Below are 24100 nucleotides of genomic sequence, written 5' to 3'. Positions count from 1 at the left end.
GAAGTAATTTTACAACATCAACAATCAAAACAGGTGTGATAGGAGCTATAAAGGAGCAGAGTTTTGTATGTTATTGAAATTAAGCTGCTATAAATTAAAATTGGAAAGTTCTAATTTTAGAATGTTAAATGTAATCCCCATGGTAACAACAAAGAAAACAACTGTACAATATACACGAAAGGAAATTAAGAAAGAACGTAAAGATTTCCCTATGAAAAATCAACTGGACACAGAAGACGACAGGAGTGTGGGATATCAGGGATAAAAAAGTTATAGGGTATGTAAGAGCCAAAGAGCACAGTGACAGAAGTCTCTCCTGATCAATAACCACTGCAAAAGCAAACAGATTAAACTCTCCAATCAAAAACACAAAGATTGGCAGGATGGATAAAAATACGCAATCTGACTCGAGGCTGTCTGTGAGGGACTCACAATCCAAAGACACAAACAGGTGGAAAGTGAAAGGATGGAAAAGGATAATCCATGCCAATGAAAACCAGAACAGGGCAGAGACAGCTGTACTGATACCAGGCAAAATAGACTTTAAATCAAAAAAGCTTACAAGAGACAAAAAAGGCATTATATATTGATTAAAAGCTCAATACAGCAAAAAGATAACAATTATAAAAATTTACGCACTAAAGGACAGCAAAAACTGAGAGCACTTAAAGGGAGAAATCGACATTTCTACAGTAACGGCTGGAGACTTCAACCTGCCCTACGTGAAATCACGGATAGAACAACCAGAAAGAAGGTAAGGAAATAGAGGACTCAACACAATAACCACCTAGGTCTAACAGACGTGTACAGAACACTTCACCCAAAAGCAGAATATATATTCTTCTCAAGTGCACATGAGATTTCAAGTTTCAGATCTTAAAAGATAAATATCAAAGTACCTTCTCTGACCACACCTGGATAAATAGAATTCAGTAACATAAACTAGAAAATTCACAAAATTAGGAAATTAAACAACTTTTTTTTTTTTAAGAGGCGAGGAGAGAGAGAGAATGACAGAGGTGGGGGGAGGGGCAGGGGAAGAAGGAGAATCTGAAACAGGCTCCACGCCCAGCAGGAGCCCCACTCAGGGCTTGATCTCACAACCCTAAGATCATGACCTGAGCCAAAATCAAGACGTGGACACTTAATCGATTGTGCCACCCAGGCACCCCGAAACAACACACTTTTTAACAATCAAAGATAAAAAAAAAAAAATCTCAAGGAAAATTAGAAACTACTTAGATACAAACGAAAACAAAACACAACATCCCAAAGCTTACGGGATACAGCAAAAGTAGTGATAAGGGGAAACACAGCTATAAACACTCATATTAAAAAACAAGAAAGACATCTGTTGAAGGGCATCTCGGCTCCTTCCACGATTTAGCTATTGTGGACATTGCTGCTATGAACATTGGGGTGCATATGGCCCTTCTCTTCACTACGTCTGTATCTTTGGGGAAGTTGTGGTCCATATACACAATGGAATATTACTCAGCTATCAGAAAGAATGAGTTCTCAACATTTGCTACAACATGGACGGCACTGGAGGAGATAATGCTAAGTGAAATAAGTCAAGCAGAGAAAGACAACTATCATATGATTTCTCTCATCTATGGAACATAAGAACTGGGATGATCGGTAGGGGAAGAAAGGGATAAAGAAAGGGGGGGTAATCAGAAGGGGGAATGAAACATGAGAGACTATGGACTATGAGAAACAAACTGAGGGCCTCAGAGGGGAGGGGGGTGGGGGAATGGGATAGACTGGTGATGGGTAGTAAGGAGGGCACGTATTGCATGGTGCACTGGGTGTTATACGCAACTAATGAATCATCGAGCCTTACATCGGAAACCGGGGATGTACTGTATGGTGACTAACATAATATAATAAAAAATCAAAAAAAATTAAAAAATAAATAAATAAATTTAAAAAAAAGAAAAAAGGAAAAAAAAAAGAAAGATCTCAAATCGAAAACCTATATACACAACTGGAATAACTACAAAAAGAACAAACTAAGCCCAAAGCTAGAAGGAAATAAAGGATTAGCGCAGAGAAAATTAAAACAGAAAACATAAAAATAGGAAAAAAAAAAACACACGCACACACACAACAATAAAGCCAGAAGTTGGTTCTTCAAAAAGAGCAACAAAATCAACAAATGTTTATGGGACACCTGGGTGGCTCAGTCAGTTAAGTGTCTGCCTTTGGCTCAGGTCATGATCCCAGGGTCCTGGGATTGAGCCCTGCATAGGGTTCCTTGCTCAGCAGAGAGCCTGCTTCTCCCTCTGCCTGCTGCTTCCCCTGTTGGTGCACTCAATCTTTCTCTGACAAATAAAATCTTTTAAAAAAAAAAAAATGCTTAGCTAGATGGACTAAGAAAAAAAGACTCAAATTACTAAAATCAGAAATTAACATGGGAAAAAACGAAATTAATGTGGGGACATCAGTACCAATTCAATAGAAATAAAAAGGATAATAAGAGAGTAGTATGAACAGTAGTCTGACTAGACCTAAACTAGTAAGGAGGTTGAATCAGTAATCAAAAATCTCCCTGGACCTCAGGGCTCTCAAGTGAATTCTACCAATCTTTAAAGAACTAATACCTATCCTTTTCAAACTTTTCGAAAAAACTCAAAAGCAAGGAACACTTCCTACTTATTCTATTAGGTCAGCCTAACTCTGATACCAAAGCCAGACAAAGACACTACAAGAAAACTACAGACTGATCTCCTTTATGAGTGCTAATGCAAAAACCCTCAACAAAATATAAGCAAACAGAATCCAGCAGCACATTAAAAGCAGCATACACCAAGGCACCTGGCTGGCTTAGCTGGAAGAAATGCTACTCTTGATCTTGGGGTTGTGAGTTCAAGCCCCATGTTGGGTGTAGAGGTTACTTTAAATAAATGAATAAACTTTAAAAAATTTTTAAAAAGTGAACTGTACTATTAAAAAAATTTAAAAAATAATAAAAGCAGTATATACCATGACCAAATAGCATTTATTCCTGGAAAGCAAGGATGGTTCGACACACAAAAAAATTAATCAATGTAATGCATATACATCACCAAAATAAAGAGCCACATGATCACTTCAATTGATACAGAAAAAGCAACTGACAAGTCAATACACTTTTATGATAAAAACACTCTACACAATAGAAATTGTGGAAATGACCTCCACATAATAAAAACCATATATTAAAAATCCATAGCAAACAGAACACTCAGTGGTGAAAGTCTAAAAGCTTTTCCTCAAGATGAGGAACGATACAAGCATGCCTAATTTCACCCTTTCTGATCAACAAAGGACTAGAAGGTCTAGCCAGAGCAATTAGGCAAAAAATAAATAGAAGTAAAATTATCTGTCTGTAAAGGATATAACCTTGTACGTAGAAAATCCTAAAAACCACAGAAAAAGTTGTTAGACTAATAATTCAGCAAAATAGCAGGATACAAAGTCAACACACAAGAACCAGTTGCATTTTTATACCCCCAACAATGAACAATCCAAAAAGAAAACTACAAAAACAATTCCAATTACAACAGCATTAAAAAGAGGAAAAAGATTGCACAACGAAAACTACAAAACATTGCTGAAAGAATTAGAGGCATAAATAAACGGAAACACACTCCATGTTCATGGATTAGAAGAATTAATATTGTCAAAATGTCATTTCCCAAAGTGATCTGTAGATTCAATGCAATCCCTATGAAAATCTAACGACGTTTTTTGCAGGACCAGAAAAAACATTCTAAAATCCATATGGAATTCCAAAGGATCACAAATAATGAAGAATAATATTGAAAAAGATGAAAAGAACTGGAGGACTCTTACTTTCTGATGTTAAAACCTACTACAGAAAGCTACAGTAATCAAAAGAATGTGGTACTGGCATAAAGACAGACACAGAGACTAATGGAATGGAATACAGAGCCCAGAAATAAACCCTCACGAACACAGTCAAGTGATTTTTGACAAGGTGCCAAGATCATTCAATGAGGGAAAGGACAGGCTTTTCAAGAAATGGTGCTGGGCAAACTAAATGTCCATAAGCAGAATGAAGTTGGACCCTTACCTAACACCATGTACAAAACTCAGAATGGATCAAGGACCTAAATTTATAATCCAAAACAACAAAACTCCTGGAAAAAAACATTGCACAAAAACTTCACATTGGATTGGGCAATGATCTTAGAGAAGACACCAAAGGCACAAACAATAAAATTACACAAACTGGACCTCATGAAAATTAAAAAATTTGTACATAAAGGCACCATTCAGGGTTTCACTTCAAGATGGAAGGATCCTGAATTCAACTCCAATCACAGACACACTAAACATACAGCTACATATGGAATGATTCCCTTTGCAAGAAATCTAAAAACTAGCTGAACAATTTCTACACATCAGGCAAATGACAAAACACACACACACACACACACACACACACACACACACACACACTGAAATGGGTAGGAGAGGTGGAGACACAATTTCACCAAAAACCCCACCTCCAGCATGGTGACCCACAATCGGGAGGAAAATCACAACTACTAGCTTCTCCCTGGGGAGGGAAGGGAACGAATCCCACACCTGGCACCCTTACTTTTAAGACCTGCACCTAAGGGATGGGCCCCCGAAGTATCTACCTTTGAAAGTCAACGGGGCTAATGCCCACAAGACCAGCAATGCTATAGCAAACTGAGAAACAGTACCTAAACGGCTTGCACGGACCCACTCATGACTAACCCCCCAGGAGCCAGCACAGAGGCAGCTGAGTGAATCACACCCAGCCTTTCTGTGAAAAAGGTCCATTTGTCTATCTTAGAAGTTCAGCCTGAGGTGCGTGCTTCTAATTTAACACACATCTAGGGCCAACTGAAATACTTTCCAAAGACTGCAGAGACTAACAGATGTTATCTTTGCACTCTCCCTCTGTCTCAATCCAGGCTGCCAGAGTCTCCCAGGAAGGAGCTTATGCACACATCTGCAGCCCTGGTTCTTGCAGTTGCCACCCAGGGAACATCCCTGAATGTCTGGCTCTGGTGGCAAATGAAACCTGCACTTGCAATTCATACAGCACTGTAACAAAGAGAAAACAGTTGGCCTACTGTACCAGGGAACAGCAGAGAGGCAGCAGACAGAAATGCACAGTCATTCCAAGAAAGAGGACTAACTACGAGGTTATCTTCAAAGATGCAAATGCCCATCTCCCAGTATTCCCTTGAAAGAGGTATATTTGTACACTTTAAAAGCTGCTGCCTGAGATTCTGGCTTCCAGTAAGCCCTGCATCTAGCTGATGCCTGAGATCCTCCCCTTTAGGACGCTGACAGGTCTTGGGCATAGTCTGAACTACTGGGAGCTAGTAAGAACAAAGTAGGCTGCTCGGACAATCACAATGGTTTGAGAGACCGGCAAAAGCAAGAGCAAGGATGAACAAAAAGGTTCAATCTACACAACACCACCCCTTCAAAACTGGGAGAGGTAGTTGTTTTATTTAATGCACGGAAACCAACACAGACAGTCAAGGATGAAGAAGAAACAGAGAACTATATTCCAAATGAAAGAATAAGATAAAACCTCAGAAAAAGATGTTAACAAAATGGAGACAAGTGATTTACCAGACAGAGAGTTCAAAACAATAAGCATAAAAATGCTCGCCAAGGCAAGGAGAACACTGCATGAACAGAGTGACAAATTGAACAAAGAAAAAGAAAATATAAGAAAGTACCAAGCAGAAACCACAAAACTGAAGAACACAATAAGTGTACCAAAAAACAGAACAGAAGGATTCAACATCAGATTAGATCAAGCAGAAGAAATGACTAGCAAACTCGAAGACAGGGCAGTGGAATTCACCTAATCAGAGAAGTTTAAAAAAAAAAAAAAAAAAAAAAGAATGAAGACAGCCTAAAGGACTTATGGGACAAAATTAAGCAGACCAATATTCACAATACAAAGTGACCCAGAAGGAGAGGAAAGAGAAAGAGGCACAAAACTTATTTGATGAGGAGCACCTGGTGGCTCAGTTTGGTTAAGCATCTGCCTTTAGCTCAGGTCTTAATCCCAGGGTCCTGGGATCGAGCCCCACATCAGGCTCCCTGTTCAGCGGGGAGTCTGCTTCTTCCTCTCCCTCTGCCTGCCACTCTCCCTGCTTGTGCTCTCTCGCACTCTCTGTCTCTGACAAATAAATAAAATCTTTAGAAAAAAAAAAGAAAAAGAAAAAAGTCTCCTTTAAAAAATAAAAAGCTTATTTGATGAAATAATAGCTGAAAACTTCTTTAATCTGGGGAAGGAAACAGATCCTTCTGTTTCTGAAGATCCTCCCTTCTGAAGGAAGACATCCAGATCTGGGAGCCAAGAATGTTCCAAATAAGATGAATCCAGAGAGACCCACATTAACACTCTATAATTAAGTTGTTGAAAGTTCAAGACAAAAAGAACCTTAAAAGTGGCTAGAAGAAAACAAGTTGTTACATACAAGGGAACCCTCATAAGTATATCAGCATATCTTCTGCAAAAATTTTGCAGACCAGAAGGGACTGGTATGGAAAGAAAACTTCTGACCAAGAATACTCTAGCCAGTAACATGTTAGAACAGATTAATATAACAGTCATTTACAGAACATTCTAGCAAAAAGCAACAGAATATACATTTTACTCAAGTTCACATGGTACCTTCTTCAGAACAGATCATATATTAGGCCACAAGTCTTAATAAACTTAAGAAGACTGAAATCATACTGAGTATCTTTTCTGACCACAATGGTATGAAAGTAGCAATGACTTACAAGAAAAAAACCAGAAAATTCACAAACAAGTGGTGACTAAACAACATACTACTGAACAAACAATGGGTCAAAGAAGAAATCAAAAGAGAAATCAAAAAATACCCTGAAACAAATGAAAATATAAATACAGCATACTAAATGTTATGCGATGCAGGAAAAGCAATTCTAAAAGGGAAAATCATAGTGATACATGCTTACATTATGATAAAAGAAAGATCTCAAATAAACGAACTTTACATCTCAAGGAGCTAGAAAAGAACTAAGCCCAAAAAATAGAATAAAGGAAATAAAGATCAGAACAAAAATGGAGACTAAAAATACAATAGCAATAAAACTAAGCTGTTTTTTTTGAAAAGATAAACAAAATAGACAAACCCTTAGCTACACTCACTAAGAAAAAATGAGAAAGGACAAAAATAAAATCAGAAGTGAAAGAGACATTACAACTAATACCACACACATATAAAGGATAAGATACTACTATGAATAATTATACACCAACAAATTGGACAACCTGGAAGAAATACAGAAATTCTTAGAAACATACAAACTGTCAAGAGTGCATCAGAAAGAAGTAGAAAATCTGAACAGACTGATTACTAGTAAGGAAATGGATTGAGTAATTAAAAACTCCCAACAAACAAAAGACCAGGACCAGATGGCTTCAATGGTGAATTTCTCCCAACACTCAAAGAAGAATTAATACCAAGCCTTCTCAAACTCTCCCAAAAAAACAGAAGGAATACTTCCAAACTCATTTTAGAAGGCCAGCATTACCCTAATACCAAAATCAGACAATGACAAGAAAATTTCAGGCCAATATCCCTGCTGAACACAGATACAAAAATACTCAAAGTATTAGCAAACCAAATTCAACAATACACAAAACGGTTCATACAACATGACCAAGTGGGATTTATTGGAGGGATGCAAAGATGGATCAACAAAGCAATCAATGTGGTACACTGCACAACAAAACGAAGGATAAAAATCGTATGACTGTCTCAGTAGATGCAGGAAACTTAATATCCACTTATGTTTAATAAAAACTCTCAAAAATAGTAGGTATAGAAGAAACGTACCTCAACATGATAAAGGCCATCTATGACAAGCCCACAGCTAACAATATACTCAGTGGTGAAAACATGAAAGCTTTTCCGTTAAGACAGGAACAAGATAAGGATGTCCACTCTCATCACTTTTATTCAACACAGTATTGGAAGTCCTAGCTAGTCATGAGGCAAGAAAAAGGAAAGGCATCATAATTGGAAGGGAAGAAATAAAACTGGCTCTATGTGTAGATGACACGATATTACATATAAAAAAAAACCCTAGCTTCCACCAAAAAATCCTTAGAATAAATGAATTCAATAATGTTGTAGGATACAAAAGTCTGCTGCATTTCAATACAGTAAAACGAACCACAAGAAAGATAAATTTAAAAACCCCATTTACGATTGCATCAAATTTAACCAAGAAGGCAAAAGACCTGTACAGTAGTCCCCACTTACCTGCAGGAGATATGTTCCAAGAGTCCCAACGGATGCATGAAACTATAAATAGTGCCAAATCCTATATATATACTGTTCTTTCCTATACATACTTATGATAAAGTTTATTTTATAAATAAGGCACTGTAAGACATTAGCAATAATTAACTAATAAAAAAATATAACAACATCCTATAATAAAGGTAACGTGAACATGGTCTGTCTCTCAAAATATCTTATTATACTGTATTCACCCTTCTTCCTGTAATGATGTGAGATGATAAAATGCCTAGGTGATGAGACGAAGCAAACTGAATGATGTAGGCATTATGACATAGTGTTAGGCCACTACCTTGGTCTTCTGACGTGTCAGAATGAGGATCATCGATGAAAGAAATTAAAGAAGATGCAAATAAATGGAAAGGTATTCTGTGTTCATGGATAGGAAGAATACTGTTAAAACGTCCATACTACCCAAAACAATCTAAAATTCAATGCAATCCTTATCTAATTGACAACGGCATTTTTTGCTGAAATAAAACAAACTACCCTAAAATGTGTATGGAGCTACAAAGATCTCAAATAGCCAAAGCAATTTTAAAAAAGAAAAACAAAGCTGGAGGCATCATGATTCTGGATTTCAAACTACATTACAAACCTACTGTAGTCAAAAACAACATGGTACTGGCATAAAAAAATAAATAGATCGATACAACACAGGAGAGTGCCCCAAAATAAACCCATGCTTATACGGTCAATTAATATACAAAAAAGGAACCCAGAATATACAGTGGGGAAAGGACAGTCTCTTCAATAAATGAAGTTGGGAAAACTGGACAGCCACATGCAAAAGAATGAAACCACACCACTTTCTTACACCACACACAAAAATCAACTCAAAAGGATTAAAGACTTGCACGTAAGACCTGAAACCATACAATTCCCATAAGAAAACATAGCCGGTAAGCTCCTTGACATCAACTTGGCAATGATTTTTTTTGATCTGACATTAAAAATAAAGACGGCAAAAGAAAAACAAGTGAAAAAGCTCCTGCACATCAAAGGAAACCACCGACAAAATGAAAAGGCAACCTACAAGATGAGGGAAGATATTTGCAAATCACCTTTGGGATGGGGTTAATAAGATCCAACATATATAAAGAACTCATACAACTTAACAGGAAAAAAGCAATCCCACTGAAAAACAGGCAGAGGATCTCAACAGACCACTTTTCAAAGAAGGTGGGCCAACAGGTCCATGAAAAGGTGCTCGGCATCACCATCACTAGGGAAGTCAGATCCACAGTATACCTCGCACCTGTTAGAGCGGCTGTCTCAAAGACAAGGAGTGACAGTGTTGGCAAGGACGTGGAACAAAAGGAATCTTTACACACTGTTGATGGGAATGTAAACGAGAGGTTCTTCAAAAAATTAAAAATAGAGAACTACCTTATGATCCAGCATTTCCACTTCAGAGTACTTATCCAAAGAAAATGAAAACACAAACTTGAAAAGATATCTGCACCCCCATGTTCACTGCAGCATTTTTTACAATAGCCAAGATATGGAAACAACCTAAGTGTCCACTGACGAATGAATGGTTAAAGAAAATACATATATTCCCTATATACATAATGCAATATTACTCAGCCATGAGAACGAAGGAAATCCTGCAATGTGTCACAACTGGATGAACCGAGAGGGCATTATGCAAAATGAAGTCAGACAGAAAAACACAAATACTGTGTGATCTCACTTACATGTGGAATCTAACAAAACAGAACAAAACAACGATAGATACAGAGAATGGACAGGTGGTTGCCAGAGGTGGGGGTGTGGGTGAAAGAGGTGAAGGTGGTCAAAGGGTACACACTTCCAGTTATATAACAAGTCCTGGGATGTGATGTCTAGCACATGACTGCAGTTAACACCGTATTGTGTATCTGAAAGCTGCTAAGAGAGTAAATCTTAAAAGTCCTCTCCACGAGAAAGAAAAATATCAACTGTGTGTGGTGATGGATGTTAACAAGACCTACTGTGATCATTTCATGATATATACATATATCAGATATGCTGTATGCCCGACATTAATAGAACGTCAAATAGAGCGCAATAAAAAATAAATAAATGCAACCTCTTTTAACAACAAAAATAAAAAAAGACTATCCAGAACAAAAAGGCAACCCACAGTATGGAAGAAATATTCGCAAATCAGGTATCTAAGATTAATAGCCAGAATATATAGAGAACCCCTACCTAAAACTCAATAAAAATACAAACAACCTGGTTCAAAATGGGCAAAGGACTTTAAATAGACACTTCTCCAAAGAATATATGCAAATGGCCGAGGCACGCATGAAAAGATGCTCAACATCACTAATCATTAGAAAAATGCAAATCAAAATTACGATGGGACAGCACCTCACACTCGCTGGGCGGCTAATATCACAAAGACAGAGGGGCGCCTGGGTTAAGCAACGGATTCTTGATTTTGGCCCAGGTCATGATCTTGGAGTCTTGCCTCGGGCTCTGCACTGGGCGTGGAGCCTGCTTAAGATTCTCTCCCCCTTTTTCTGCCTCTCCCCTGCTCTCTTAAAAAGAAAAAACACCCAGAAATGTTGGCAAGGATGTGGAGAAACGGAACCCTCGTGCACCGCTGGTGGGAATGTAAAGTGGTGCAGCCACTCCAAAACAGGATGGAGGTTCCTCAGAAAGTTAACAACAGAACTACCCTACAACCCAGCAATTCCACTTCTGGATATATACACCCAAAAGAACTGAAAGCAGGATCTCAAAGAGCTATTTGTACACCCGTGTTCATCACAGCGGCATTCACAATGGCCAAAACATAAAAGCAACACTTGGGTTGCCAGTATAACGGGGTTGCCAGAGCCTGGGGGAAGGGAGAATGGGAATATGAGAAGTTATTGTTTAGGATGTATACAATCTCAGATTTACAAGATGAAAAGAGTTACAAGGTGGAAATGTCTGCACAACAATGTGAACGTATTTAATACCACTGAACTCCACAATGAAAATGGTTAATATAGTAAATTTTGTGTTATATGCATTTTCACACACACACACACACACACACACACACACACACACACACGAAACCAGGGGGAAAAAAGATGTCTACTTCTGTGACTGAAACCTTGAGTGACTTTTAAGCAAGCCTGAAGTTAGATAGGTAGCCACTGCCAATTAAGATTTTGTTTTAATAAGGGGGCAGAGAATGCCTAATATGAGAGTGAATGGAAAACACAATCCATCCCCTTGGACTCCAGGGAAAAAATCAGTGATGCTGACCAACCCAGAGCAGACCCCCCTCCCGCTACAGACCAACCTCTGAAGTCCCATCTCAAGTTCCCATCCAGTCTTGACCTACTGCCTTGTCAATGGCCTGGAGCCCTCAGGGACCTCTCACCGGTCCCTTCATGTGCCCACAAACCTCAGGGAATTACGCCATTCAGTGCAAAGCAGGACCCACCCTTTCCAACACTGCACTACCCTCTCCAACCCCTCATCCACACCCCATATACCAGGGAGCCCAAAGGAGAGAAGGAGGGGAAGACAGTAAATTCAAAAGCAGCACCTACTCAGAAGCCATGAATAAGGCCTGAAGGATGCTGTTCACGTAGCACGTGTTGCCCAGATTGATTAAACCGATCTTGCCCGTGTCTGACTTGGCCATGAGCCGGGGGTAGAAACCAGCCAGCTCACTCTTCTGCGAGGTCCAGGCATCCTGCCCCAGCAGCTGCTTGATGCGGTCTTCATTGGGAACATGGAGGTCCTGAGGAGGGAACAAGCCAGCAGGATGGTGGGGACCATGGTCAGCTCTAAATGTATCACTTCCTCTGGGAAGCCTTCTTGGACTCCAGCCTACCCCACCCCCACCCAAGCACAGGGTCCCACAAATGTTCCAGATATAGATGTTAACAGCCTTCTGCTTCCAAACTTATTCTAGGTTCTCATTTTGGCACGTGGGCCTTCTATATCACCTTTTGTGTCACAAGTGCCTTAGGAAGGTGTAAAATGCCCACTTCATAGATAAAAAAACTAAGATTCAGAGAAAAAAATTTTCCAGGGACATACAGACAATAAGCAAAGAATCTGTATATTCTTAGAGGAGCCCAGAGTATGACACACTCTAAGCAATGACAACACAGGCACACCGGCCAGATCTGACAATGTCAAGATCTCAGGCCTCGTCCTGACTCTTGTCCTAACTGCCTGGCAATACTCAGTGAGCCTCTCTGACTCCATTTCCACATTTGTCAAGTGAGGCCACGCCTACTTTACATCAGTCTGGCACTCCGTACTTTCACAGCTCTTGAGCACAGTGATGCTCCCGCCTGCCCTCCACCTTCCAGGTCTGCCATCCACTCCCCAGCACGATCCCACAGACAGGAGGGTGGGAGCGTCCCGGGGTCCTGAGATACGAGTCCTTGGTCAAGGGACCAGGGATTAGCACGCTTTCTTACTCATTCTTCTTTTTTATATTAAAACAGATGCACCTAAAAGAACATTCCCCAGCATGGGTTCTAATCTATTAAAAACAAACAAACAAACAAACAAACAAAAACACCTAAACATAATACAGAGTTACTTAATAGCTTTAAATGACATTCCTCTAAGCCCTATCATTTCCAGATCCTGAGCACAGACCCTAGATTTTCCAAGCTTCCAGAATTTCAGACCAGCTTAGCACTGAAGGCCCTGGTCTCCCCAGCACACAGCATCTGGCCACAGCAGAAGGTCCAGGTCAAGCACTTCTGCACACTCATTTCCCACAAACATTTATCAGATCAGTCACCTCTCACAGATGATAAAAAAATATAGGAGCTGCCAAAAGCAAGATAAAAAGATACAGGCTTGGGGCCCCTAGGGTGGCATAGATGGTTAAGTGTCCGACTCTTGATTTCGCTCAGGTATTGATCTCAGGGGTCATGAAATGGAGCCCCGCTTAAGATTCTCTCTCTCTCCCTCTCCTTCTGCCCCTCCCCATCTCTAAATTAAAAAAAAAGTGGGGGGGGGCCTCACTATCTTCTTAGTCCCTCCTTTTTTTCTTCCTATTATCCCCTATCCAATCCCCACCCCGTACGCAACATGAACAAATAGGGACAAAAAGGCAGGAAGACAGAACCTCACGCATATGCACACACGCATGATGCAAAATTATCCACAGTAGAAAAAAAATGCCATTTTCCCCAAAGAAGGTGGCTTGGTACTGGTACAAAAATAAAACAGAACCATGAAATAAGTTTCAAGCTCCCCATGTGACATGCAACAGCTCCCTTAGCAAGAACCACAGCTCCCAGAGAAACTGCCTGAAAGAACTTTTCAGAATTTATTTATAAAGGAGCCTTGAAGAAGGATGTGCTCATAGAAAACATGTGAAAGTTTCATAAACAATAAAATCCTATGGATACTTTGCTGCCTTGCCTCTCACATCGGCTCACACCAAGAGGAATTCAAAGCCACAGGACAGAGGCAGCATATCTCCCTGGAGCCATATTCTCTAATATTCAAGGAAGAAAAACATTTGCATTAAAACAAATGTCTATAATTATGAAATATGTGCTTGAATCTCTGAGATAAAATGAGATTGTAGAGAAACACTGAGCTTGTGTCAGCCTGCTTGGGTAAGCAAGCCCCTTTCTAGGCTCAAGTACTTTGGAGGAAAGGTTGGAGAAGCCCACATCTGCTAGATGAAGCAGAGTCAGTCTGGTATGAGGCCCCCCCAGTCTGATCTTCCGACGTCCCTTCCACTCTGCTAACAAACTGCACACTCCCACACCTCTCCCTCTGATGCATCGGGAGGGGCCTCATCCTGCCAGTCCCCTCAAGGCCTCACTTCTATAATCCCTCTCTAGAAGACTTTCCAGGATCTTCTCAAGTGGGGTACACATGCGATCTACATCTATCTTAGAAAGTCTAGCTTGCCTGCATTAGTGGTACCGGTATTTACAGATCCACTGTCCCCCGGATCGGGCCATAGCCCCCGCGTGAAAAGCCTGAGTCTCACTCAGTGCGGGTTTCCATCAGTGCCCAGCGCAGGGCCATGCTCCCTCCTCTTTATTCATGCCTCCATGACCGCACCCTTCACACGACAGTCATGTTCATTCACTCACAGGTATTTGCTGGGCACAGAAATGATAACATGGTCCCTGCCCACCAGAAGCTCACAAGCTAGCAGGAAAGAGTCACAGTCCCTTCCAACAAGTCAAAGCCCTGCCCCCTTTGCTCGTCTAGCCCCAGTGACAGGCAGCTCGTGATCTAGCAAGGTAGCTGCTTCTCTTACAGATTGGCTCTATTTAAAAGAAAATGCATTTTCCTCTTACGTTGGAAAAACCGAGAAGATCCAAGTAAATGCCGGAGGTTTCACTTAAAGTGTCAACTGACTCTCACTCATGGTGGATTGTTCCCTTGTGTGTTGTGTAATTTCTGGATTATAAACTCATCTTTAGCAGAATTTTATCTTTGTGACTTGAAAGCACTTTCATTTCTGTTTCTGCAAGGCAACTCTTGGGTATTACAAGTTAGTAACTACTTTTAATGTGCGGGCTTGGGCTTAGGGGTCCCACAACCCCAAAGACAATGAGAACGTAAACTCCTAAACCCACATGAGAGCAAGCCAATGACGAAAAATTTTGTTCTTCCTAATCCAGAGTGCAGACCAATCCATAAAGGTTTCCTTGACATCTATTTGAGACCATCATTTTTCTAGATCACTCTTTTAACTAACAGTAAAGGCTTTGGGTGCTGGCTTACATGGGCCTCTTAGTGCTAACAGCCTAGTGGAGCAGGCCCTAAGCATCGCCTCCTGTCCCTACAAGCTCAAGTGGCTTAGTGACTACCGTTACACCCTTCCCCCCTCCCTCCCCACCACAGGGCAAAAGAGCATCATCTCTCACTTACCATTCTGGATTCCAGTTCTTGCTTCCTTTCTGGCCCTTGGGGATTCCCCATTACTTTCTTGCAAGCTCAGCTATGTACTTAAAAAGACGTTTGTTATATTTTAATAAGCATTTCTAGATGTTCTGTAGTGGGATGCTTTTCAGGTTATCTACCTGCTGTGCTACAGAAATGGAAGTCAGATCAGAGGTTCTATAAAGCACCACCGCCTACCTAGACACCTTTCACCCGGCTCAGACCTGCCCTCTGTATCAGGCAATAGGAAAGGGCTCAGCAAACACACACCCTGCCTGTGTGTGTCTCCAACCACCTGCATGACTGCACAAGTCACCAGGCCTCTCCAGTCTCATTTCCCTCATCTATGAAATTCAGGTAACAACAGTACCTGCTTCTTACTCCTTGTGTCTTGTGAGCATTAAAAAACAAAATATATGGAACACATTATCAAATGTGGCACTACCTACACATGTTATTGTCCTAGCACCTAGCAAGCCCAGGTCAGAAGCCCCTTCGTCCTTGCAGCCTCCTCCTCTAACTGGAGATGACCCTTCCCTTCTCTGGTCCTCACAGGAATGTCCTAAGCCACTTACATCAGAGTTACTTCTGTGCAAGCCTGTCACCCCACGAGGTCACAAGCTCCTCAGTGGAGGGGACTTGGTCTGCCTCATGCCTGTGTCCCCAGTTCCCAGCCTGGGTCTGGCACAAAGCAGGGCATCAGTAAAGCCATGTAAACACTTATAAACAATCCCTGCTCTGGAGTGCTCCAGCTAGGGGGGTAGACAGACACAGACAGACAGTGACAACACATGACAAAGGGATGTGGGAACTATGGGAGCCCCAGAAAAGTCCTGACCCAGCCAGGGGTGGGGAGGGGGTATCGAGAGTTGTCAGGGAAGGCTGAGGGAGGTAACACTTGAGCAGAGCCTTCATGGATAAGATTCTATGGGAATCGGAGCTATCCAGGCAGAACAAGAGAAGGGTTTATAGTCAGAGAGAATGGCGTATGCAAAGGCTCGGAGCAATCATGAGCAATGACCCATCCGCGGAAAGGGCAGGTGGCTCAGTGTGCCTGAAGCACAGGATGGGCCAGGGGAGGTGACGGGAGACAGGCAGAGACCAAATGATGGGGGGCTGCCATTAACCTGTATTACGGCCTGAGCAAGGCCCAATCAGCACCCTTTTTGGAGCAGGGCAAGGAAGCAGGGGGAAGACTGTCACTCACCTTAATGGCCTCCATGACAGGCTCATACAGATCTGGGAAGCCTGGGAACCGGAAGACCATGCAGTGGACCAGCTCCGCCAGCTGCTCCAGGCAGCTGGTCCCCGAATTGGAGTCCTCCTTGACCAGAGAGGCCACCATGGGGGGGATGTGAGGGAGGAGCTGAGACAGCAGAGCAGAATTAGGCTCAGTACCATTTACTACCCGAGATGGGTTGGTGGTCAACGCCGAAAACACCCAGAGCTCCTCAAGGCAGAGAGGTCTGACCACCTGGCCACTGTCCCCTTGCCTACACAGAGCTCTGTACTATATAGACAAGTGATTCTGTTTACAAGACATATGACCTTGGATATCCTACCTCAGTCTCTTCATCCGTTAAATGGGATATACAATTCCCTCCTCACAGTTGAGGGGTGGCCTGGGCCCAAGTCCCAGCTGTTAAACCACAGCCAACTGGCCTGCCAGAACAGCCTGAGGCCTGAGCGACCAGGGCTGCTCTTCTTCCCACCACCATTCTTTCACCAAACATTTAGTGTCAAACACTTCACCTTCACAATGACTTTATTTGGCAATTATTATCACCATTTTATAGATGAAGAAATTGAAGTTGGAGACATTATATAATTTACCAAGAACTTCCCCCATGTGTTATAGGAGAAGCCGATGTCTGACACAAAACCCATTTCTTTCCTCTGGCCTATAGAGTGCTAACTTTCAAACCCATGGGGGTGTTCTACCATAATGCCCCAAGGATGGACAGAGTCAGCCCACAAGAACTGGGATAAGGGAGCCCAGGAGAAAGATGGAAAGAAACAAGTATCTATCCAGTCCTTAGTATTCAGCAGGCTCTTGACAAATATCACCTCATCTAACCCTCTCCCACCATCCTAGGGGCTTACCCTGTTCCAAGTCCTGAGAGGTAAGCACCCGGCCCAAGGTCACCACATCTGGCAAATGGCGAAGATGGGACTCAACCCCCAGTACCCCAATCCCTTGTTCTGTGCTTTTCCCATTGCAGCAAATTGAAAAGCATGAAATTTCTGCCCTGACCAGGAGCCATCAGAATCTAGGGCCCCATCTGCAGGTCAGGCCTGAGGAAAAGAAGGCAAGAGAGTAGCCTCTCTCCCAAGCCCCCTCCCCCCCCCACAAAGGGATGGCCCCAAAGATAACAGAAAGAGCCCTGAGCTGGAGGCGAGGCCTCCTGGGTGCTGGTTGGAAGCAGGGTATATCAGAAGGATACTGGGTCAAAAGTCAGACCAACTTAGACTCTTCCCTGCATGGCTCACCAGCTGTGTGTCTGGGACAAGGAACTTAACCTCCCTAAACTGCAGTTTCCTCAGCTGAAAAATGGAAAAAATTATAGAATTCCCTCTCTTAGGGCTGAACTGAGAGTTAATATACGTACTGTCTTTAGTACTATGCCTGGCACACACCAGGCACCTAAGCAACATCAGTCATCACCACTCTAGGGCTGTCACTCTACTGTGGGCCTATGGGGAAGCCATACCCATCCTCTGGCCTTAGTCTCCTGTCTGTAAAATGGAGTTTCAAGTCTCCTCCAGTCCTAACGTCCAGGACTTCAAGGTCTTGGGCTTCAAACCCCCAACCCCAATAGAGACAGCATGTCCGGACTCCAGCCAAACAAGTGGGGGATGGAAGACCGCCCCTCTTCAGGGCAGCACATAGGGCCCTTACCAGGTGGAAGGCCTCATGGGAGTGCTGGAAGGTCAGGAGCATGTACTTGAGGACAGACAAGGCAGCTCCCCGGACAATGGGGTATAGAAGCTTGGAGAAAACCTGGAAGAGAGTCCCTGGTCAGGAGTTTCCCACGCCTGGGCCCCAGAGGCCAAGCGCAGCCACAGACATGAGACGTGGTCAGACACACCAGAGCTGAAGGAGCAGACCCATGCAGGACCAAGACACAGGTAGTCTTACAGATCTAGGTTGATGGACAGATGGATAGCAAGACAGATATCTGATAGGAGGGATGGAGGGATAGACAAACCAAAAGTGACACATATTCTTGAATGAGCAGAGGAATGAATGGGGGAAGTCTGAGGCCCAGTGAATTGTCCTGGGTCACAGCAAGCTTGGGTGGGAGCCCCAGTGCTCTGCCTCCCAGACCCACACTGTCCCTGGCAAGAGCTAAGTGGGAAAAGCCATAAACCAGGGCCAGGACAGGGGCCCACCAACCTTCTCAATTTTGGCGAGTGAAACCTCAATCAAGATGCTGAACTTCTTAACAGCGGCCAGGCCCTTCAACAGTGCAATGATCCACTTGTCAATGTTCTTCCCCAGGGGCCACGACACCCAGTCGATCATCCTGGAGAGGGGAGTGACAATGACACAAAGACCAGGGAGGCCCAAATGCCTCGGTGGGAGCAGCCCTGGGACAAGCTATAATGTCCTGAGACCCCATGCTAACCCACACCTTCACAGAGCAGCCCTGGGGTCTGTGGGATGGACAAGACACCTCTGAGAACTGCAAATGAGGCCAGCACAGGCATCTGGCAGACTCTGAGGCTTCCAGCCCAGCAGGAGGGCAACCTGACCCTCTCAACACCCCAGACCTCACCCCACACAGTAGGCTGCAGTGGCAGAACAGGGCTTTGGGCAGTCTCTGCCTGGACCATGGGGCCCAACAGCAGGAGAGCACTGCCCCACACCCCCGCCACACTGGAAGCTTTGGCTCCAGCAAACCCTTGCCTGTGACCTAGGACCAGTCCCTCTCTCTAGCTTCGGTTTCCTCCTCTGTAAAATGGGGACAATACCTACCTCAGGGTTGTTGTTTTGTGGATTAAAAGTTAACTCTCACAGTATTCGCTCTGCACCACGCATTATTCCATCTGCCTTACATGTATTAACCCATCTGACCCCCACAAGATAATGCTTCTGCGCACAGAGCACGAAGCTGCTGCATAGTACATGCCCAGGAAAATGGCATTATATCATTATTTTTAGACTCATAAGACTATGCTATAAAGAGATAGAACAATGACAGAGCAAAGCAATAGTAATTATGATGACCATAGCTACCATCATTGCTCTAAACACTTAATACGTGTATTATCCCATTTTATCTAATCTTTGCAACAACCCTGTAAGATGGGTTCAATTACACTGCATCTTATAAATGAGGAAGCAGAGGCCTACAGAAGTGGAGTAACTTGCCCAAAGTGACACAGGCAAGAAGCAGTAGAGCCAGGATCTGCACCCAACCAGCCTACCTCTAGAGCCCACACTCTAAACGCACTAAAGACAAGAAATCCAAGAAGGCCTAATGGAGATGGGAGATCTGCACACAGGTATGGAAAGCATGGCGGGGGAGGCATGCCAGGTGAATGGAATCTACAAAGCCAAAGGCAGGAGGGAAGGCAGCATATTCTGGGATCACTGGATAGGCAGGTGTGGCTAGATCACAGGTGCGATGACATTCAAATGAAATGAGAGAATGTGCAAAAGCTGTGAGCTAAAAAGCACCCAAATTCCATTTATCATACCTACCAAACTCAAAAAGCACTTTGTAACATACTCTCAACTTCTAGTATGACCCCATGGAAGCCTGACAACTATCTTATACCATCTTTGCTATTACAGAGGGGGAAACTGAGGCTCAGAGAAATCATTGACTTGTCCAGGATCAGACAGTTGGCACCCAACCTGAGAGCATCACTAGGGAAAGGTTCTTTGCATCTCCCACATCCAGCCCTGGGCCAGGCACAGAGCACGGCTCAAGAAAGGGTGGATGAATGAAAAAAGCATGAGGTCCTGGGCCTTCTGACACTAAGGCTAGCCCAGCAACCCCACCCAGTGGAAGGAGGGAGAGAGACCTGACCACAACCCGGCCCTCAGCCCACCTGCTGATGGCAGTCAGCATCTGAGAGTCTGTCACACTGTCATCATTGCTGAGGTTCCGGACGACGCCATCCATAAGCTCCAACGGTAGGTGCTGGACCACGCTGGCCAGGGCACTAGACGGCGGCTCCTCCTCTGGAACAGTGTGGGAACTGGGATGAGCTCAGCAAGGCAGGTAGGCTCCTTATCTCCCCCAATCCCCCCATGCCCTCATGCTGCCAAGGAACTAGACACACTGGGGCCACCTCCCCACCTCCTACAACATCACAGCCTCCGATCCCACCTTAGCTTATTTGCTCAGCAAACCTTCACTGCCATGGCTTGGGGCCCAGCTCTGTACTAAGCACAGACAAAAGCACTACCTCCCACCCCCAGCTGTGCCTATATAGGCAAAGGCTGTAAGAAAGGGTAACACTGGAGCTGGCAAGAACAGATAGAAGGGTTGTGTGACTTGAGGGGAGGGAGGACATTCCAGATGGGAACACACAAAGGCCTAGAGGTGAAAAAGAACATTTAGTTATCAAAACGCGCTGTCCAACTGGATAAGTGCTTATACACCGGGTCTTGGTTCCTTCTCCTACCTGTGCTCTCTCTTCCTTTCAACTGAATAGCCCTATAATCGGGAAAAGCACAGACCTTACTTTGCTCGTTTATACTGTAGTCCAAGGACCACAGCTGTCAATGGAGGACCAAGAGTTTACATTTCAGAGTTGAGATGTACAGGCTCCATCCGGTGTCCAGAACTTCACCTCTGCCTGCCCTGAACACCTTGCCCCTGCTGCTGCCCAGCTCTCAAAACCTGAATCAAAGGTCACCACTTCTACAGAACCCACCTGACCCAAAGGACATGATGACATCCCCCCCACCCCTTTCTGTTGTCTCACTCAGCCCTGGTCCTCCTCCTGGCCAGCTTGATCTGGGTCCGCTCCTCCATTTGTGCCCAGCACCCACCACAGTATGGGACTCACGGCAGGAGCTCAGGATGAGCCCTGCTAATTAAGGAACATCGCATTCCCCCACCTGTGCATTAGCCGCCCCCCTCCCCCCCACACACACCATACTCGGACATGGGCACGCCAAGCACAAGTCACTGCACATGCAGACCTGCCCGGCGCACCTCCGGCCCCTAGCGCGCACGCGCTCCCGCCCCAGTCCACACGCACCTGTGCAGGAGATGACGGCGAACAGCTCCTTCAGGCAAGGCAAGATGGCGGCGGGCTGGGCGCGCCACAGCTGCGCCAGGAGCCCGCTCACCTGCTGGGCCTGCTCCAGGAACTCCACGGCGCCCTCCTCGCCCTCGGCCGGGCAGCGGAAGCGGCCGAGGCAGCGCACCAACTGCTGGCAGAAGAGCAGCCGGTGCGGGCCGTCGGGGACGCAGCGCGGGTGTCGCGCCAGCAGCCGCGCCACCTGCGCGCAGACGGCCGGCCCCGGGCGCTCGCACACCGTGCGCAGCACCTCCCGCCGCAGCAGCGCGAACACCTCATCGGCTGCGGGTCCCTCGGGCAACAGCTGCAGGCCGAGCTGCACGCAGGCGAGCGCGCGGGCGCCCGGCGGGCCGGCGCCCCCCTGCAGCAGGCGAAGCACGCGGCGCGCACTGAAAAACTCGGCGAAGACGTCCGGGTGGTGGCGACCGGCCACGTGCAGCAGCTGGCAGCCCACTCGGCGGGGCAGTTCATCGGCTCCGCCCACGTAGAGGCGCGTGCCCAGCGCCAGCAGCGCCAGGCACTGCTCTCGCTCCAGCGGCTGCCGCGCCGCCTCCAGCACGCGCCGCACCAGCCCCTGCTTCACACTTGCGGGGTACGAGGACGTCACCACCGCCTCCAGGATCTTGTCCATGGCGCCACGCTGCAGGAGACAGGGAACAGGGTCACATTGGGCCCAACAGATCCAGTTCCCCAGATAGTCCCCTGCACTAAGACCTGGGGCTAGCAACCACCTTTCCAGGCCTCAGTTTCGTCACCTGTGAAATGGGGAGAGGATACCTCACGGGGAGGTATTGCAATGAAGTAAAGCGCAATACCTGGCATGGGATGAGCCCCCAGGGAGTTGTGGTTATTGCTGATGAGCGCCTTCAATCTCACGAAGGCAGTATCTGAACCTTCCACCCCTTCCCCCACTCTTGCCCTTCTCTCCCCAGCCCTCCTTGGTGACCTCATCCACTCGTGGGGCTGGTAGGAGCTGGATATAGAAGCTGCTGTCCAGAATCTTGGCCAAGTCCTGTCCTGTCCTGTCAGGGAAGATGAGAGGGAGCACACACAAAATCACACCTCCAGCGAGGCAGGGCAGGCTTAGGGTCCCAAGGAAGGGTGGACGGGGAGATCCCTGCACCCTTTATTCTGCCCCAAATCAACTTCTTGCTGTTTCCCAAGTGATCTACACCTTTCCATGGCTCCACTTCTTTGTGTATGCTGTGCCTTTTGCCTGAAACATCCTATCTCCCCAGACCTCCACCACCACCACCACCACACGCTCACAAACTCCTGTTTTCCTTCAAAGCTTACCTCAAACAAGCTGTTTTCAATTAGAACATCCCTCACCCTCCGTTCCTACAGCCACCTGTGGCTTATTCCTCCATTACAGTTGGGATCACATAATTCCTTCCAGTGAAGCAGAGCATATTGTGTCTGTGGCCTGGCCCTGCCTCCAGGCCTAGCTCCACAGCCTTGCTCGCTCAAGGCCCTGCCTGCCCCTCCCCAGCCTGAGCCCACACCAGCCCCTCACTCTTGACGCACTGTGTTCTCCCTGCCACTGGGCCCTTTGCATAAGTTCTTCCCTCCCCTCCTTGCTTGACTCACCCTGCAGACTTCAGCTCAAACTCACTTCTTAAAGGAAGACTTGCCTAACCTCTGTTTGGATCAAACATGTCTGTTAATTTCAGAGCACCTTGTCCTCCATTGCAGGACTTATGATTCCTTGGTTGGAGTCAGCCTCCTTCACTATACTATATAGGTTCCTGAGGGCAGGAACCATGTCAGTCTTATTCACTCACCTAGCCCAGTGCCTGGCACATAGTAGGCATTTGTTGAAGACGCAAATGCAAAATATGGTGTGAGTTACTGCTACCTTATTCCTCTGAGCATAGTAGCCTTCCCTTTGCCTTTCCTCTCCCTTCGGGCAGTTTCCTGGAAGCCTTTCTCCCAAGCTGACCCACTTTTACTCCTGATTCTCATCCTGGTTCACAGAGGTAAAACTTGTCCTCTTCATATCCAACTTTCAGCTACAAGAAGACAGAGCCATTTCTTCTTTGTTTAATCCTACTCTAGGCAGGACCTGATATAAAGTCCAGCATACAGTAGGTGTTTAAACTTACTGGCTCAGCAAGAACTATTCTTGAGACCTGGAGTTGGTGTGGAGACAAGCCATACATTTACTAAATGAGGGGCCAGAAACTTTTATTCAGAACCACAGATACCGTGGGATCCGGACACTGTGCTAGGCCCTGTGGAGATGCTCCGTTCTCTGTCCTAGCTCTTGGCTGAGACCAAGCTTCCATTATTGCATGTGTTAAAAGCAATGGGCCCATTTGTTTGTCTCTCTCACCAGGCTGTAAGCTCCCCAAGGCAGGGACTAGGACTTATTTCTCAATGGCTGGCAACTCTGAGATTACTGTGGGTGAAGCCAGAGTACAGATCAGTGGTTCCCAAACACTGGCTTCGCTGCCTCAGAACCACCTGGTAACTTAACACAAATTCATGTGGCCAAGGGCCACTCCGAGCCTCCTCGAATAGTGTGTTAAACTCTTTCAACTCTGAATGAGGTTCATCTGGAAATGAAGTCCGCTTACCATCCCTGTTACTTACGCTGAGTCTGTTTCCAC

At 45.0% G+C, this 24100-nt stretch overlaps 1 protein-coding gene across 4 annotated transcripts in view; it reads right to left on the bottom strand.

The window, feature by feature from the left end:
• The window catches only part of USP35 (ubiquitin specific peptidase 35), a 51817-nt gene that overhangs the window by 23381 nt on the left and 4336 nt on the right, over positions 1-24100 (bottom strand). For 2 of the 4 annotated variants that reach the window (XM_087868184.1, XM_045816260.2), the window contains 6 exons: positions 21447-22128; positions 20286-20418; positions 18622-18751; positions 18124-18225; positions 16432-16590; positions 11891-12084 (listed from right to left, as the gene is read on the bottom strand). In XM_087868184.1, coding sequence (XP_087724310.1) covers positions 11891-12084; positions 16432-16590; positions 18124-18225; positions 18622-18751; positions 20286-20418; positions 21447-22128 — 1400 coding nt within the window. Of the gene's footprint in view, positions 1-11890; positions 12085-16431; positions 16591-18123; positions 18226-18621; positions 18752-20285; positions 20419-21446; positions 22129-22434; positions 24073-24100 lie in introns of those variants that run through there. The other 2 variants (XM_087868185.1, XM_087868186.1) reach the window with 2 other exon arrangements.

The sequence above is a fragment of the Ursus americanus genome, chromosome 16 (assembly GCF_024610735.1).
Source record: "Ursus americanus isolate L20-20 chromosome 16, mUrsAme1.1.p, whole genome shotgun sequence".
NCBI classification, from domain to species: Eukaryota; Metazoa; Chordata; class Mammalia; order Carnivora; family Ursidae; genus Ursus; species Ursus americanus.
Note: the sequence above shows the minus strand (reverse complement) of the source record. Positions and strands in the feature narration are given on the sequence as shown.